The 20,433-nt window shown below is 37.3% G+C and overlaps 1 protein-coding gene across 1 annotated transcript in view; it reads right to left on the reverse strand.

Annotated features, from left to right (window-relative positions):
• dync2h1 (dynein cytoplasmic 2 heavy chain 1) overlaps window positions 1-20,433 on the reverse strand; it is a 256,786-nt gene that overhangs the window by 61,872 nt on the left and 174,481 nt on the right. The window contains 5 exon segments of the mRNA XM_061919267.1: window positions 3,529-3,660; window positions 13,500-13,553; window positions 13,633-13,683; window positions 13,785-13,850; window positions 15,540-15,629. Of these exon segments, the coding sequence (XP_061775251.1) occupies window positions 3,529-3,660; window positions 13,500-13,553; window positions 13,633-13,683; window positions 13,785-13,850; window positions 15,540-15,629 (393 nt within the window).

Raw genomic sequence — 20,433 nt, forward strand, 5'->3', positions numbered from 1 at the left:
ATAAAAAGTTTGTCAATGGAATGTTTTTATTCATCACATTCTCAGGGTATTCAATGGATGGCAACTAGGTGGCTTGGCTACCATTGAAAAACACCATTTTGGCACCCATAGCATTTACTTATATAACCCAATCCAAACAACCTACCCTAGTCATGGCTCCAAAAAAATCGCAATCGACACAAAGTCAACAGACACGACCACACGTAAAACAACTAACTCACTAAACTTTGCGGATGCTATAACATTTGTCTACTCACTATAAAATATTCAAACTTACACTTATCTAAATCCATCGCAATGCATGATGGGAAAAACGTGACACACTCGCTCCACCTGCGATGAGGTGGAGACTTTGTCCAGGGTGTAAAACACCTACCGCCCGAATGCAGCAGAGATAGGCTCCGGCACATCCTGCCAACCCGAATGGGACAAGCGGTAGGAAATGGATGGACAGACATACTGATTGATTACACAACTTTAATTAGGTCGTCACGGAAGTAAACTTTCATATACACCTATTAAACAATTATATTAATTATATATCCTTTATACATACATAAATACATATATATATACATATATACATATATATATATATATATATATATATATATATATATATACATATATATATATATGTATATATATATATATATATATATATATATATGTATATAAATATATATATATATATGTATACATATATATATGTATATATATATATATATATATATATATATATATGTATATATATATATATAGTTATTATACATGCAGTCAACTTTCGGCCCCTAGACACATTTTTTTAGCCCAATGCAAATAGTTTGGACCCCCTGCTCAAGGTAATGTTGCAATTTCCAATGCCAACAAACAAATTGACTCGAGAAATCCTCCAATGTAAGTAAAGCAAGGCTCCATTTTTTTCCCCCAAAATGTGCTAGCTTGATGCTAATATAGACTGGTTTTGCTATTGATTAGCATTAGCGATTTTACATGCTGACTTTAACACTAAATATCCAACTAAGTTGCACGTTACAATCAAACAGCTGGTAAGTGATAAGTCAATACTTACAGTACTAACGCTTTTTAGGGAACAACAAAAAACACACCATAAACTGTACACTAGTGCCCTCTCATGTCTTATCTATGATAATAAAACAAGATATAACAACTAGATCATAAACATTTTCTAATGTTATAGAAAAAAAAAATGAGATTTTATTATCAAAAACAATAAATCCGATTTCAATCGACTCCCTATTCGCCATATCCGTTCAAATTTGAACAGTACGACAGAACTAGTCTGATCTAGACTACAAATCTAAACCGGAATGTCCAGTTGGGATCAATCGAATGCCCTGAAATGTATCGTAGTACAACATTTAAAATGTCGTATCGTTTTGATATCATTCTCTATTGTTGATATCGTCATTTTTATGTCTGGGCTACAGCAACACTGTTACTTACTTTACTGCAGCATTGTCTACTTTTTTTAATTAAATCATGAAACAACTAAATTGATAAATAATTAGATGATTAATGAATCAAACAATTAATTAAATAAATAATTTAAAAATAATAGAATTTAGTAAATGTGTAAAAAATAATATATTAAAAATAAATTGCACATTAAATAGTAATAAAAAAATAATTATTGATATTGAAGTAGTTGTTTTAGATGTATTTATTTTAGGGCTGTGAAAAATAACGATAATTATAAATGCAAATTATGATTAATGAATCAAATATTTAGTTAAATAAATATTAAAATATGTTTTCAAAAAGTAAAAATTAAATGTACTAAATACGCATTAAATAATATAATATTACAAATAAATTGCACATTAAATAATAATAAAACAATTATTATTGATATTGAAGTAGTTGTTTTAGATGTATTTATTTTAGGGCTGTCAAAAATAACGATAATTATAAATGCAAATTATGATTAATGAATCAAATATTTAGTTTAATAAATATTAAAATATGTTTTCAAAAAGTAAAAATTAAATGTACTAAATACGCATTAAATAATATAATATTAAAAATAAATTGCACATTAAATAATAATAAAAAAATTATTATTGATATTGAAGTAGTTGTTTTAGATGTATTTATTTAACGGCTGTCAAAAATAACGATAATTATGAATGCAAATTATGATTAATCAACCAAATAATTAGTTAAATAAATATTAAAATAATAGGTTTAAAAAAGTAGAAATTAAATGTACTGAATATGTATTAAATAATATAATATTGAAAATAAATTGCACATTAAATAATAAAAAAACAATGATATTGAAGTAGTTGTTTTGGATGTATTTATTTAACGGCGGTCAAAAATAACGATAATTATAAATGCAAATTATGATTAATGAATCAAATAATTAGTTATATAAATATTAAAATAAAATATTTTAAAAAAGTAAAAATTAAATGTACTAAATATGCATTAAATAATATAATATTAAAAATAAATTGCACATCAAATAATAACACAAAAATAATTATTGATATTGAAGTAGTTGTTATAGATGCATTTAGCGGCTGTCAAAAAAAACGATAATTATAAATGCAAATTATGATTAATGAATCAAATAATTAAATAATTATCCAAAAAATAATAGATTTAAAAAAGTAAAAATGAAAATCACTAAATATGTATTAAATAATATAATATTAAAAATAAATTGCACATTTAATAATAACACAAAAATAATTATTGATATTGAAGTAGTTGTTTTAGATGTATTTATTTTAGGGCTGTCAAAAATAACACTAATTATAAAAGCATATTAATCACTTAATTTATTTTGACAGTTCATGCTCCTTTGCCTTGAACCTGCGGATGATTATACCTGAAAGGTGGCACCAGTTATAATAAGTTCACTAATAAAGTCAATGCATACAAAGATGACACATTTCACTTGAGATCAGACTTGTGAACAAATAATGTGCATTCATGTCAAACCTATTAAAAATCTTCTTGGAGAGTATTCTGATAGCAAAATTGTGTCCAAATATTGGTGAAGTTCATTTAAAATATGCAAGTGAGAGTGATTAATCATGATTAGTCTAGTTTTTAAAGACTATGAGATTGGCTCCAGCACATCCCGCGACTCCGAAAAGGACAACCGGTAGAAATATGGATGGATAATTTCTGTATTAAAACTGAAATATATTCATTTGACAACACCTCGGGATCCCCCGGGAAGAGCTAGACGAAGTGGCTGGGGAGAGGGAAGTCTGGGCTTCCCTGCTTAGGCTGCTGCCCCCGTAACCCGACCTCGGATAAGCGGAAGATGATGGATGGATGGACATTTAAAGCAGTGTGGGTGCCACTGGGAGCAGGTGGGTCAAGTGTCTTGCCCAAGGACACAACGGCAGTGACTAGGACGGCGGAGGATCGAACCTGGAACCCTCGAGTTGCTGGCCACGGCCACTCCACCAATTACACACATAGTAGCAGAAGCCCTCAACAAATGTCTTATTTTGAAAGGAACCTAGCGTGCGACTGGCGGCTGACCTGCTGGAAGGCGGTCACTTTCCTGGCGACGGTGGACGGAACTTCCTGCTCGCAGTGAGAGCTGCGGGCGAAGGGCTGCCAGAGGTCCGAGTCGTCCAACGCCAGCGTCTGATAGAGGGCCGGGAACGTGGCCTGGGAGGGATGGACGGGCGAGGAGAAGTTATAAGGCGCTGAGGACATGTTACGAGGTTAGTTCAAATGTTGAGAGGGACAAAAGACATGTCAGTTGTACCACATAGAAGTAACTCAACATACCAACCCTCGTTGTATATATATATATATATATATATATATATATATATATATATATATATATATATATATATATATATGAATGACAACACAAAAACCTTTCTTCCACTCATGCTTAATGGCTGTGTGAAGCTATTTATTGGCAAACAACTGTGTTTACCTTTTTAAATCAAAATGACAAAAGAAAGTACCCAAATGACCCTGATAACATGCGGAAAAGTTGCCACAAACAGGTTTGAATGGCTAATCAAGGTTCCAATCCTCACCTGTGACCTGGTTGTTTGTAGATTAGATTAGATAGTACTTTATTCATTCCGTCAGGAGAGTTCCTTCAGGAAAATTACAATTTTCAGCACAATCCCATTCAAGATCAGACAAACATTACAGGGAGACAGAACAGGATCGCTGACGGGTCTGCCGGCTTCCAGCGCCCCTTACAAAAAAAGATGAAATACAGGTAAACAAGGGGGGGGGGGGGGGGGGGGGGGGATAGAAGATTAAAATGAAATTTAAAAAATCGGTCTTAGCCTGGGCCTTGGAGCGGGGGTGCAGACTGAGGCCAAGGGAAAAAAAAACAAAACAACAACAACTCATAGCCATAGTACACATCCCTCTTCCATGTGTGTAAGAGGGAAACATCAAACATCAAACATCAAAGAACACAGAGGACATTAAAGACATTAAAGCAGCAGATACAACCAGACACTTCTACATACAGCTATGAATAAAAAGTAAAAGAAACATATCCACTGTGGTGGCCTCTGCGGTGTTCCACGCCATCGTCCGCTGGGGAGGAGGGAGCATGGCCAGAGACAGGAGCAGACCCAACAAAGCAACCAAGACAGCTGACTCCACTCTCGGCCAATGTCCAGTCCGCATGGATGAGCGAGGATACGTCCAAGGTGACTGAGGTGTCCGACACCTGCTCACCCAGCCAAGACACCGCGAAGCCTCTCCGTCCCAGTAGCTCAGTGCTAGCTCCGCAGCCCTGTCCCCTCATCCGCATCTCCTCCAGTCCCTCCAAACGGACTCCGGTGTGGCAGAGACCCTGCAGCTGGTCTCCATGGCCAAAAGGCTCCCGGGAGGCGGATCCAGAAGTCCACAAAAAAAAAGCACCACAGAGGTCACAAAAGTGCCACCCCTTGTCACACAGTCCCAAAGGGTCCCGGACCCTGTAATTAGTGTGTGTATAAATAAAGTCAGTGACTTTCTGGGCTTCTGACAGACCATTGCATCTTTCATCCAGTGCTGCACGGATGTTTCTGGAATCTAAGTCATGGGGAAGGTAAAAGAATTGTCAAAGGATCTGCGAGAAAAAGTAATAGTACTGCATAAAACAGGAAGGGGGTATAAAAAGATATCCAAAGCATTGAGAATGCCAATCAGCGGTGTTCAAACGCTGATTAAGAAGTGGGAAATGGTAGACCAGCAAAGATTTCAGCCACAACTGTGAGGAAAAATGTTCGAGGTGCAAAGAAAAATCCGCAAATAACTTCAGCTGGAATACAGGAGTCTGAAAAATTGTGGTGTGGCTGTTTCGAGATGCACAATAAGGAGGCACTTGAAGAAAAATGGGCTGCATGGTCGAGTCGCCAGAAGAAAGCCAACACTCCAAATGACTTTGTTCCGGAAGTTTTGAGGCTTGTCTTGTTGCTGTTTAAAGTTAAAGTTAAAGTAGCAATGATTGTCACACACATACTAGGTGTGGTGAAATTTGTCCTCTGCATTGATCCCCTTGATCACCCCCTGGGAAGTGAGGGGAGCAGCGAGCAGCAGCATTTATGGTGATTTAACCCCCAATTCCAAGCCTTGATGCTGAGTGCCAAGCAGGGAGGTAATGGCTCCCATTTTTATAGTCTTTGGTATGACTCGGCCGGGATTTGAACTCACAACCTACCCATCTGGCAACACAAAATCCAGTCCAAACACGTAATCTCTGCGACATTTTGACCAAAGAACCACCTTTGCATGTTATGTAGACCACAAGGAAGTATTTAGAGGCATGTTATGTAGACCACAAGGAAGTATTTAAAGGCATGTTATGTAGACCACAAGTAAGTATTTAGAGGCATGTTATGTAGACCACAAGTAAGTATTTAGAGGCATGTTATGTAGACCACAAGGAAGTATTTAGAGGCATGTTATGTAGACCACAAGGAAGTATTTAAAGGCACGTTATGTAGACCACAAGGAAGTATTTAGAGGCACGTTATGTAGACCACAAGGAAGTATTTAGAGGCATGTTATGTAGACCACAATGAAGTATTTAAAGGCACGTTATGTAGACCAAAAGTAAGTATTTAAAGGCATGTTATGTAGACCACAAGGAAGTATTTAAAGGCACGTTATGTAGACCACAAGAAAGTATTTAGAGGCATGTTATGTAGACCACAAGGAAGTATTTAAAGGCATGTTATGTACACCACAAGGAAGTATTTAGAGGCATGTTATATAGACCACAAGAAAGTATTTAAAGGCATGTTATGTAGACCACAAGGAAGTATTTAAAGGCACGTTATGTAGACCACAAGGAAGTATTTAGAGGCATGTTATGTAGACCACAAGAAAGTATTTAAAGGCATGTTATGTAGACCACAAGGAAGTATTTAGAGGCATGGTATGTAGACCACAAGGAAGTATTTAAAGGCATGTTATGTAGACCACAAGAAAGTATTTAGAGGCATGTTATGTAGACCACAAGAAAGTATTTAGAGGCATGTTATGTAGACCACAAGGAAGTATTTAGAGGCATGTTATGTAGACCACAAGGAAGTATTTAGAGGCATGTTATGTAGACCACAAGGAAGTATTTAAAGGCATGTTATGTAGACCACAAGAAAGTATTTAGAGGCATGTTATATGGACCACAAGAAAGTATTTAAAGGCATGTTATGTAGACCACAAGAAAGTATTTAAAGGCATGTTATGTAGACCACAAGGAAGTTTTTAGAGGCATGTTATGTAGACCACAAGGAAGTATTTAGAGGCATGTTATGTAGACCACAAGGAAGTATTTAGAGGCATGTTATGTAGACCACAAGGAAGTATTTAAAGGCATGTTATGTAGACAACAAGGAAGTATTTAAAGGCATGTTATGTAGACCACAAGGACGTATTTAAAGGCATGTTATGTAGACCACAAGTAAGTATTTAGAGGCATGTTATGTAGACCACAAGGAAGTATTTAGAGGCATGTTATGTAGACCACAAGGAAGTATTTAGAGGCATGTTATGTAGACCACAAGGACGTATTTAAAGGCATGTTATGTAGACCACAATGAAGTATTTAAAGGCACGTTATGTAGACCACAAGGAAGTATTTAAAGGCATGTTATGTAGACCACAAGGAAGTATTTATAGGCATGTTATGTAGACCACAAGGAAGTATTTAAAGGCATGTTATGTAGACCACAAGGAAGTATTTAGAGGCATGTTATGTAGACCACAAGGAAGTATTTAGAGGCATGTTATGTAGACCACAAGGAAGTATTTAGAGGCATGTTATGTAGACCACAAGAAAGTATTTAGAGGCATGTTATGTAGACCACAAGAAAGTATTTAAAGGCATGTTATGTAGACCACAAGGAAGTAGTTAAACGCATGTTATGTTGACCACAAGGAAGTATTTAAAGGCATGTTATGTAGACCACAAGGAAGTATTTAAAGGCATGTTATGTAGACCACAAGGAAGTATTTAAAGGCATGTTATGTAGACCACAAGGAAGTATTTAGAGGCATGTTATATAGACCACAAGAAAGTATTTAAAGGCATGTTATGTAGACCACAAGGAAGTATTTAAAGGCACGTTATGTAGACCACAAGGAAGTATTTAAAGGCATGTTATGTAGGCCACAAGGAAGTATTTAGAGGCATGTTATATAGACCACAAGAAAGTATTTAAAGGCATGTTATGTAGACCACAAGGAAGTATTTAAAGGCACGTTATGTAGACCACAAGGAAGTATTTAGAGGCATGTTATGTAGACCACAAGGAAGTATTTAAAGGCATGTTATGTAGACCACAAGGAAGTATTTAGAGGCATGGTATGTAGACCACAAGGAAGTATTTAAAGGCATGTTATGTAGACCACAAGAAAGTATTTAGAGGCATGTTATGTAGACCACAAGGAAGTATTTAGAGGCATGTTATGTAGACCATAAGGAAGTATTTAGAGGCATGTTATGTAGACCACAAGGAAGTATTTAGAGGCATGTTATGTAGACCACAAGGAAGTATTTAGAGGCATGTTATGTAGACCACAAGGAAGTATTTAAAGGCATGTTATGTACACCACAAGGAAGTATTTAGAGGCATGTTATATGGACCACAAGAAAGTATTTAAAGGCATGTTATGTAGACCACAAGAAAGTATTTAAAGGCATGTTATGTAGACCACAAGGAAGTATTTAGAGGCATGTTATGTAGACCACAAGGAAGTATTTAGAGGCATGTTATGTAGACCACAAGGAAGTATTTAGAGGCATGTTATGTAGACCACAAGGAAGTATTTAAAGGCATGTTATGTAGACCACAAGGAAGTATTTAAAGGCATGTTATGTAGACCACAAGGACGTATTTAAAGGCATGTTATGTAGACCACAAGGAAGTATTTAGAGGCATGTTATGTAGACCACAAGAAAGTATTTAGAGGCATGTTATGTAGACCACAAGGAAGTATTTAGAGGCATGTTATGTAGACCACAAGGAAGTATTTAAAGGCATGTTATGTAGACCACAAGGAAGTATTTAAAGGCATGTTATGTAGACCACAAGGAAGTATTTAGAGGCATGTTATGTAGACCACAAGGAAGTATTTAGAGGCATGTTATGTAGACCACAAGGAAGTATTTAAAGGCATGTTATGTAGACCACTAGGAAGTATTTAAAGGCATGTTATGTAGACCACAAGGAAGTATTTAGAGGCATGTTATGTAGACCACAAGAAAGTATTTAAAGGCATGTAATGTAGACCACAAGGAAGTATTTAAAGGCCTACTGAAATGAGATGTTCTTATTTAAACGGGGATAGCAGGTCCATTCTATGTGTCATACTTGATCATTTCGCCATATTGCCATATTTTTGCTGAAAGGATTTAGTAGAGAACATAGACGATAAAGTTCCCAACTTTTGGTGGCTAATAAAAAAGCCTTGCCTGTACCGGAAGTAGCAGACGATGTGCGCGTGACGTCACGGGTTGAGGAGCTCCTCACATCTGAACATTGTTTACAATCATGGCCACCAGCAGCGAGAGCGATTCGGACCGAGAAAGCGACGATTTCCCCATTAATTTGAACGAGGATGAAAGATTCGTGGATGAGGAAAGTGAGAGTGAAGGACTAGAAAAATAAAAAAGACTATACAGTGGGAGCGATTCAGATTTTATTTGACGAATTTAAAAGGATAATTCTGGAAACTCCCTTATCTGCTTAGTGTGTTACTAGTGTTTTAGTGGGATTATATGGTCGTACCTGTACAACCTGAAGGTTGGCCCCGCGCCTTTCTTCAGCACCAGTCGACGGGTGGTGGCGATGCCCATCTCTGCCCTTCGCAATGTACCCTCTTCGAAACACGATCCTTCAAAATGATCGCTGCATAATACACTGTACTTTGTGGGTGTGGTCCAATCCAACCATGTTCGCTTGACCGCTCTGTTCCATAGTAAAACTTCACCGTCATCTTTCGGGAATGTAAACAATGAAACACCGGCTGTGTTTGTGTTGCTAAAGGCGGCCGCAATACACCGCTTCCCACCTACAGCTTTCTTCTTTGACGTCTCCATTATTCATTGAACAAATTTTAAAAGATTCAGCAACACAGATGTCCAATATACTGTGGAATTATGCGATGAAAAGAGACGAATTATAGCTGTGAACGGTGCTGGAACAAAATGTCCTCTACAATGCGTGATGTCACACGCACGTGTCATCATACTGCGACGTTTTAGCAGGATACTTCGGCGCAAAATTTAAAATTGCAATTTAGTGAACTAAAGCGGCCGTATTGGCATGTGTTGCAATGTTAATATTTCATCATTGATATATAAACTATCAGACTGTGTGGTCGCTAGTAGTGGCTTTCAGTGAAGTGAATTATATTTATATAGCGCTTTCCTCTAGTGACTCAAAGCGCTTTTACATAGTGAAACCCAATATCTAAGTTACATTTAAAGCAGTGTGGGTGGCACTGGGAGCAGGTGGGTAAAGTGTCTTGCCCAAGGACACAACGGCAGTGACTAGGATGGCGGAAGCAATACACCGCTTCCCACCTACAGCTTTCTTCTTTGACGTCTCCATTATTTTTTGAACAAATTGCAAAAGATTCAGCAACACAGATGTCCAGAATACTGTGGAAATATGCGATGAAAAGAGACGACTTAGAGCTGTGAACGGTGCTGGAACAAAATGTCCTCTACAATGCGTGATGTCACACGCACGTGTCATCATATCGCGACGTTTTAGCAGGATACTTCGGCGCGAAATTTAAAATTGCAATTAAGTAAACTAAAAAGGCCGTATTGGCACGTGTTGCAATGTTAATATTTCATCATTGATATATAAACTATCAGACTGCGTGGTCGCTAGTAGTGGCTTTCAGTGAAGTGAATTATATTTATATAGCGCTTTCCTCTAGTGACTCAAAGCGCTTTACATAGTGAAACCCAATATCTAAGTTACATTTAAACCAGTGTGGGTGGCACTGGGAGCAGGTGGGTAAAGTGTCTTGCCCAAGGACACAACGGCAGTGACTAGGATGGCGGAAGCAATACACCGCTTCCCACCTACAGCTTTCTTCTTTGACGTCTCCATTATCTATTGAACAAATTGTAAAAAATTCAGTAACACAGATGTCCAGAATACTGTGGAAATATGCGATGAAAAGAGACGACTTATAGCTGGAAAAGGTGCTGGAACAAAATGTCCTCTACAATGCGTGATGTCATGCGCACGTGTCATCATACTGCGACGTTTTAGCAGGATAATTCGGTGCAAAATTTAAAATTGCAATTAAGTAAACTAAAAAGGCCGTATTGGCATGTGTTGCAATGTTAATATTTCATCATTGATATATAAACTATCAGACTGTGTGGTCGCTAGTAGTGGCTTTCAGTGAAGTGAATTATATTTATATAGCGCTTTCCTCTAGTGACTCAAAGCGCTATACATAGTGAAACCCAATATCTAAGTTACATTTAAACCAGTGTGGGTGGCACTGGGAGCAGGTGGGTAAAGTGTCTTGCCCAAGGACACAACGGCAGTGACTAGGATGGCGGAAGCAATACACCGCTTCCCACCTACAGCTTTCTTCTTTGACGTCTCCATTATCTATTGAACAAATTGTAAAAAATTCAGTAACACAGATGTCCAGAATACTGTGGAAATATGCGATGAAAAGAGACGACTTATAGCTGTGAACGGTGCTGGAACAAAATGTCCTCTACAATGCGTGATGTCATGCGCACGTGTCATCATACTGCGACGTTTTAGCAGGATAATTCGGTGCAAAATTTAAAATTGCAATTAAGTAAACTAAAAAGGCCGTATTGGCATGTGTTGCAATGTTAATATTTCATCATTGATATATAAACTATCAGACTGTGTGGTCGCTAGTAGTGGCTTTCAGTGAAGTGAATTATATTTATATAGCGCTTTCCTCTAGTGACTCAAAGCGCTTTACATAGTGAAACCCAATATCTAAGTTACATTTAAACCAGTGTGGGTGGCACTGAGAGCAGGTGGGTAAAGTGTCTTGCCCAAGGACACAACGGCAGTGACTAGGATGGCGGAAGCAATACACCGCTTCCCACCTACAGCTTTCTTCTTTGACGTCTCCATTATTTATTGAACAAATTGCAAAAGATTCAGCAACACAGATGTCCATAATACTGTGGAATTATGCGATGAAAACAGACGACTTATAGCTGTGAAAGGTGCTGGAACAAAATGTCCTCTACAATGCGTGACGTCACGCGCACGTGTCATCATATCGCGACGTTTTAGCAGGATACTTCGGCGCGAAATTTAAAATTGCAATTAAGTAAACTAAAAAGGCCGTATTGGCATGTGTTGCAATGTTAATATTTCATCATTGATATATAAACTATCAGACTGCGTGGTCGCTAGTAGTGGCTTTCAGTGAAGTGAAGTGAATTATATTTATATAGCGCTTTTCTCTAGTGACTCAAAGCGCTTTTACATAGTGAAACCCAATATCTAAGTTACATTTAAAGCAGTGTGGGTGGCACTGGGAGCAGGTGCGTAAAGTGTCTTGCCCAAGGACACAACGGCAGTGACTAGGATGGCGGAAGCAATACACCGCTTCCCACCTACAGCTTTCTTCTTTGACGTCTCCATTATTTATTGAACAAATTGTAAAAGATTCAGCAACACAGATGTCCAGAATACTGTGGAATTATGCGATGAAAAGAGACGACTTATAGCTGTGAACGGTGCTGGAACAAAATGTCCTCTACAATGCGTGACGTCACGCGCACGTGTCATCATACTGCGACGTTTTAGCAGGATAATTCGGCGCAAAATTTAAAATTGCAATTAAGTAAACTAAAGCGGCCGTATTGGCATGTGTTGCAATGTTAATATTTCATCATTGATATATAAACTATCAGACTGCGTGGTCGCTAGTAGTGGCTTTCAGTGAAGTGAAGTGAATTATATTTATATAGCGCTTTTCTCTAGTGACTCAAAGCGCTTTTACATAGTGAAACCCAATATCTAAGTTACATTTAAACCAGTGTGGGTGGCACTGGGAGCAGGTGGGTAAAGTGTCTTGCCCAAGGACACAACGGCAGTGACTAGGATGGCGGAAGCAATACACCGCTTCCCACCTACAGCTTTCTTCTTTGACGTCTCCATTATTTATTGAACAAATTGTAAAAGATTCAGCAACACAGATGTCCAGAATACTGTGGAATTATGCGATGAAAAGAGACGACTTATAGCTGTGAACGGTGCTGGAACAAAATGTCCTCTACAATGCGTGACGTCACGCGCACGTGTCATCATACTGCGACGTTTTAGCAGGATAATTCGGCGCAAAATTTAAAATTGCAATTAAGTAAACTAAAGCGGCCGTATTGGCATGTGTTGCAATGTTAATATTTCATCATTGATATATAAACTATCAGACTGCGTGGTCGCTAGTAGTGGCTTTCAGTGAAGTGAAGTGAATTATATTTATATAGCGCTTTTCTCTAGTGACTCAAAGCGCTTTTACATAGTGAAACCCAATATCTAAGTTACATTTAAACCAGTGTGGGTGGCACTGGGAGCAGGTGGGTAAAGTGTCTTGCCCAAGGACACAACGGCAGTGACTAGGATGGCGGAAGCAATACACCACTTCCCACCTACAGCTTTCTTCTTTGACGTCTCCATTATTTATTGAACAAATTGTAAAAGATTCAGCAACACAGATGTCCAGAATACTGTGGAATTATGCGATGAAAACAGACGACTTATAACTGGAAAAGGTGCTGGAACAAAATGTCCTCTACAATGCGTGACGTCACGCGCACGTGTCATCATACAGCGACGTTTTAGCAGGATACTTCGGCGCAAAATTTAAAATTGCAATTAAGTAAACTAAAGCGGCCGTATTGGCATGTGTTGCAATGTTAATATTTCATCATTGATATATAAACTATCAGACTGCGTGGTGGCTAGTAGTGGCTTTCAGTAGGCCTTTAAATGTGTTGTGTTTACCTTAAAAACGGCCACTGATCTGTGTCTTTCCTGATGAATCCAGGACGGGAAGTCCTGGGAGTGGGCAAAAGGAAACAAAGGTTGGCTGGAGCGCTCTGTTGTTTTCCTGCAAACTGCAGAAGAGAAGTCGTACCTCTTGTCTAAACATTTCCCCGACGATGGAGCCGATGAAGACGTCCCATTCCTAAAGCAGAAGTCTTATTTTTTATTGTGTTTGACGTTTTGAGTGAGAAGTTTGCAGTTTGAGCAGCTGGCCGAGTGCAAGGTGGTGACGTGCGTACTCACGTCCTCCTGGAAGAGTTCAGGATACATGCCTTTGGAGAAGTGCATGGCAAACATTAACTGGTCAGCCTGGCAGACACAGAGGAGGGATTATGAGGGTGGGAACATTGCACCATCACAATCTTTGCTTTTCAGTCAATTAGCCATTAGTTACATCACTAATTGAGCAGCGCCTGCCAAGCTCAAGAGTTTTTGTCAAATGAGGACACTTTTTTTACACGTTTTGATTTGAAGCTTTGGCAGGAACGACGATGGAGGAAACTGCAGTGCCGGGGATTTTTTTTACTGTTTTAATACATTATGGGGTATTGTTTTTAGAAGTTGGAAGACAAAAATGAATTAATTCCATTTTGGAATAAAGCTGTAAAATATACATAACATGTGGAAAAAGTCAAGCGCTGTGAATACTTTTTGGATTCACTGTATATGTGTGTATATATATATGAATATGTATATACATATATATGTATATGTATATGTATATATACAGTATATACATATATATATATATACATATTCATATATATATATATATATATATATATATATATATACATATATACACATATGTATACATATACATGTATTTACATATATATACATACGTATATATGTATATACATATACATACATATATATATACATATAAATAGATACATACATATATATATACATACACATATAGTATATATACAGTGTTCTAATAATTACTTTTAAAACATAATTAATTGTAGTTACTCGTTACTTTACCAAAAAAGTAATTGAATTACTAATGTAGCTACTTTTTAATTAATTACAAGGGAAAGAAGTTTATACGTAACTGGAAAAAAATATATATATTTAAATATCTGGCATCTGCCTTTGAGTGATTTATATATATATATATATATATATATAAATGTGTATATATATGTGTGTATATATACACACACACATTATATATATATATATATATATATATATATACATATATATATACATATATATATATACATACATATATAAATATATATATATATATAAATGTGTATATATATATGTGTGTATATATACACACACACACACATATATATATATATATATATACATATATATACATACATATATATACATATAATATATATATATATATAGATAGATAGATGGATAGATATACATATATATGTATACACTCAGACTCTGGTCATTTCTTATCTAAATCGCAAACTGGACAACATCTTGGAGAAGCTTTTTGCTCTGAAAGGCAAAATTATGATCAATTTGATGACCAGGTATGGAAAAATAGATTACACAAGTATCGGAATGTATCTCTGCATTTTGTAACCTAAGGGACTACTAGGGACCACTAAGTGTCAACAGATGTACCACTCCGCTTCAATTTAAAGAGATAACATCCATCCATTCCATTAACCCTAAAATTGAGGACTAAATACTTTTGCGTAAAATAAGCCTTCGGGGCGATCTCATTAGATTATGCAACTGTACTTAATATTGTGGCCGGTTAGTCATTTTATTGTTGCATATTTCTTATGTCGGTCACTAAGCGATAAGCAATAATCTTAACGAGGCCCACAAACATGAAGGTAAACACCTGAAGAGAAGGTACAAGGAGTATTTCTAGCATGAACGCCACATGTAGAGTAAAGAGTGCTAGTCAATAGTAAACAAACTATGTACTCCATTAGTACTTCTTCAATCAGGACAACTGCTAAGATTGACTTGCACAAACATTTCAATTGTAACAAACTGCAGTGTTACCTTGAAAAGGGAGCGGCAGACGTACTCATACACCATATTCTTCAAGCTGGCTTCCAAAGCGGTTATCCTGGCTTCTGTGTTCTCCACGTCCTGGAGTGTACACAAATACTCAAGTACTTAGTCTCACATGGAACATAGAGCTCAGTCAAAGTTGTGAACATGATCTACAACACTGATTGTCACTCTGTGGGCTCCCTCTAGTGGTAAACCAAAGAATTACTCATTGCAATGTGATGTAATTCGTTACTTACGTAGTTTGTTCCATTTTCCTACAGCCAAACACAGTGTTACTGTTCAAACGGGAGGTGCTTGGCTCGAAACTTTTCTAAAAAAAAAGTTAGCATTCTAACAGTTAGCTTAGCATCTGACAAGTACCAAGTTGTATGACTCGGAGGCGTTCGGCTGAAAAATTGGCTAAAATGTTAGCACGCTAACAGTTAGCATGTGTCAAGTACCAAGTGTTCGGCTGCAAAATTAGCTAAAAAAAAAAGTTAGCATCCCCACATTTAGAACGTGTCAATTACCAAGTTATACGACTGAGGTGTTTGCCTGTAAAATTGGCGCACCAAAAAAAGTAAGCATGCTAACAGTTAGCATGTGTCAAGTACCAAGTGTTCGGCTGCAAAATTAGCTAAAAAAAAAAGTTAGCATCCCCACATTTAGAACGTGTCAATTACCAAGTTATACGACTGAGGTGTTTGCCTGTAAAATTGGCACACCAAAAAAAGTAAGCATGCTAACAGTTAGCATGTGTCAAGTACCAAGTGTTCGGCTGCAAAATCAGCTAAAAAAAAAAGTTAGCATCCCCACATTTAGAACATGTCAACTACCAAGTTATACGACTGAGGTGTTTGCCTGTAAAATTGGCACACCAAAAAAAGTAAGCATGCTAACAGTTAGCATGTGTCAAGTACCAAGTGTTCGGCTGCAAAATTAGCTAAAAAAAAAAAGTTAGCATCCCCACATTTAGAACGTGTCAATTACCAAGTTATACAACTGAGGTGTTTGCCTGTAAAATTGGCACACCAAAAAAAGTAAGCATGCTAACAGTTAGCATGTGTCAAGTACCAAGTGTTCGGCTGCAAAATTAGCTAAAAAAAAAGTTAGCATCCCCACATTTAGAACATGTCAACTACCAAGTTATACGACTGAGGTGTTTGCCTGTAAAATTGGCACACAAAAAAAAAGTAAGCATGCTAACAGTTAGCATGTGTCAAGTACCAAGTGTTCGGCTGCAAAATTAGCTAAAAAAAAAAGTTAGCATCCCCACATTTAGAACATGTCAACTACCAAGTTATACGACTGAGGTGTTTGCCTGTAAAATTGGCGCACCAAAAAAAGGAAGCATGCTAACAGTTAGCATGTGTCAAGTACCAAGTGTTCGGCTGCAAAATTAGCTAAAAAAAAAAGTTAGCATCCCCACATTTAGAACGTGTCAATTACCAAGTTATACGACTGAGGTGTTTGCCTGTAAAATTGGCGCACCAAAAAAAGTAAGCATGCTAACAGTTAGCATGTGTCAAGTACCAAGTGTTCGGCTGCAAAATTAGCTAAAAAAAAAAGTTAGCATCCCCACATTTAGAACGTGTCAATTACCAAGTTATACGACTGAGGTGTTTGCCTGTAAAATTGGCACACCAAAAAAAGTAAGCATGCTAACAGTTAGCATGTGTCAAGTACCAAGTGTTCGGCTGCAAAATCAGCTAAAAAAAAAAGTTAGCATCCCCACATTTAGAACATGTCAACTACCAAGTTATACGACTGAGGTGTTTGCCTGTAAAATTGGCACACCAAAAAAAGTAAGCATGCTAACAGTTAGCATGTGTCAAGTACCAAGTGTTCGGCTGCAAAATTAGCTAAAAAAAAAAGTTAGCATCCCCACATTTAGAACGTGTCAATTACCAAGTTATACAACTGAGGTGTTTGCCTGTAAAATTGGCACACCAAAAAAAGTAAGCATGCTAACAGTTAGCATGTGTCAAGTACCAAGTGTTCGGCTGCAAAATTAGCTAAAAAAAAAAAGTTAGCATCCCCACATTTAGAACGTGTCAATTACCAAGTTATACAACTGAGGTGTTTGCCTGTAAAATTGGCACACCAAAAAAAGTAAGCATGCTAACAGTTAGCATGTGTCAAGTACCAAGTGTTCGGCTGCAATATTAGCTAAAAAAAAAAGTTAGCGTCCCCACATTTAGAACATGTCAACTACCAAGTTATACGACTGAGGTGTTTGCCTGTAAAATTGGCACACCAAAAAAAGTAAGCATGCTAACAGTTAGCATGTGTCAAGTACCAAGTGTTCGGCTGCAAAATTAGCTAAAAAAAAAAGTTAGCATCCCCACATTTAGAACATGTCAACTACCAAGTTATACGACTGAGGTGTTTGCCTGTAAAATTGGCACACCAAAAAAAGTAAGCATGCTAACAGTTAGCATGTGTCAAGTACCAAGTGTTCGGCTGCAATATTAGCTAAAAAAAAAAGTTAGCGTCCCCACATTTAGAACATGTCAACTACCAAGTTATACGACTGAGGTGTTTGCCTGTAAAATTGGCACACCAAAAAAAGTAAGCATGCTAACAGTTAGCATGTGTCAAGTACCAAGTGTTCGGCTGCAAAATTAGCTAAAAAAAAAAGTTAGCATCCCCACATTTAGAACATGTCAACTACCAAGTTATACGACTGAGGTGTTTGCCTGTAAAATTGGCACACCAAAAAAAGTAAGCATGCTAACAGTTAGCATGTGTCAAGTACCAAGTGTTCGGCTGCAATATTAGCTAAAAAAAAAAGTTAGCGTCCCCACATTTAGAACATGTCAACTACCAAGTTATACGACTGAGGTGTTTGCCTGTAAAATTGGCACACCAAAAAAAGTAAGCATGCTAACAGTTAGCATGTGTCAAGTACCAAGTGTTCGGCTGCAAAATTAGCTAAAAAAAAAAGTTAGCATCCCCACATTTAGAACGTGTCAATTACCAAGTTATACAACTGAGGTGTTTGCCTGTAAAATTGGCACACCAAAAAAAGTAAGCATGCTAACAGTTAGCATGTGTCAAGTACCAAGTGTTCGGCTGCAAAATTAGCTAAAAAAAAAAGTTAGCATCCCCACATTTAGAACGTGTCAATTACCAAGTTATACAACTGAGGTGTTTGCCTGTAAAATTGGCACACCAAAAAAAGTAAGCATGCTAACAGTTAGCATGTGTCAAGTACCAAGTGTTCGGCTGCAAAATTAGCTAAAAAAAAAAGTTAGCATCCCCACATTTAGAACATGTCAACTACCAAGTTATACGACTGAGGTGTTTGCCTGTAAAATTGGCGCACCAAAAAAAGTAAGCATGCTAACAGTTAGCATGTGTCAAGTACCAAGTGTTCGGCTGCAAAATTAGCTAAAAAAACAAAGTTAGCATCCCCACATTTAGAACGTGTCAACTAGCAAGTTATACGACTGAGGTGTTTGCCTGTAAAATTGGCACACCAAAAAAAGTAAGCATGCTAACAGTTAGCATGTGTCAAGTACCAAGTGTTCGGCTGCAAAATTAGCTAAAAAAAAAAGTTAGCATCCCCACATTTAGAACGTGTCAATTGCCAAGTTATACAACTGAGGTGTTTGCCTGTAAAATTGGCACACCAAAAAAAGTAAGCATGCTAACAGTTAGCATGTGTCAAGTACCAAGTGTTCGGCTGCAAAATTAGCTAAAAAAAAAAGTTAGCATCCCCACATTTAGAACGTGTCAACTACCAAGTTATACGACTGAGGTGTTTGCCTGTAAAATTGGCACACCAAAAAAAGTAAGCATGCTAACAGTTAGCATGTGTCAAGTACCAAGTGTTCGGCTGCAAAATTAGCTAAAAAAAAAAGTTAGCATCCCCACATTTAGAACGTGTCAATTGCCAAGTTATACAACTGAGGTGTTTGCCTGTAAAATTGGCACACCAAAAAAAGTAAGCATGCTAACAGTTAGCATGTGTCAAGTACCAAGTGTTCGGCTGCAAAATTAGCTAAAAAAAAAAAGTTAGCATCCCCACATTTAGAACGTGTCAATTACCAAGTTATACAACTGAGGTGTTTGCCTGTAAAATTGGCACACCAAAAAAAGTAAGCATGCTAACAGTTAGCATGTGTCAAGTACCAAGTGTTCGGCTGCAAAATTAGCTAAAAAAAAAAAGTTAGCATCCCCACATTTAGAACGTGTCAATTACCAAGTTATACAACTGAGGTGTTTGCCTGTAAAATTGGCACACCAAAAAAAGTAAGCATGCTAACAGTTAGCATGTGTCAAGTACCAAGTGTTCGGCTGCAAAATTAGCTAAAAAAAAAAAGTTAGCATCCCCACATTTAGAACGTGTCAATTACCAAGTTATACAACTGAGGTGTTTGCCTGTAAAATTGGCACACCAAAAAAAGTAAGCATGCTAACAGTTAGCATGTGTCAAGTACCAAGTGTTCGGCTGCAAAATTAGCTAAAAAAAAAAGTTAGCATCCCCACATTTAGAACGTGTCAACTACCAAGTTATACGACTGAGGTGTTTGCCTGTAAAATTGGCACACCAAAAAAAGTAAGCATGCTAACAGTTAGCATGTGTCAAGTACCAAGTGTTCGGCTGCAATATTAGCTAAAAAAAAAAGTTAGCGTCCCCACATTTAGAACATGTCAACTACCAAGTTATACGACTGAGGTGTTTGCCTGTAAAATTGGCACACCAAAAAAAGTAAGCATGCTAACAGTTAGCATGTGTCAAGTACCAAGTGTTCGGCTGCAAAATTAGCTAAAAAAAAAAGTTAGCATCCCCACATTTAGAACATGTCAACTACCAAGTTATACGACTGAGGTGTTTGCCTGTAAAATTGGCACACCAAAAAAAGTAAGCATGCTAACAGTTAGCATGTGTCAA

The sequence above is a fragment of the Nerophis ophidion genome, linkage group LG13, assembly GCF_033978795.1.
Source record: "Nerophis ophidion isolate RoL-2023_Sa linkage group LG13, RoL_Noph_v1.0, whole genome shotgun sequence".
Classification (NCBI taxonomy): Eukaryota; Metazoa; Chordata; class Actinopteri; order Syngnathiformes; family Syngnathidae; genus Nerophis; species Nerophis ophidion.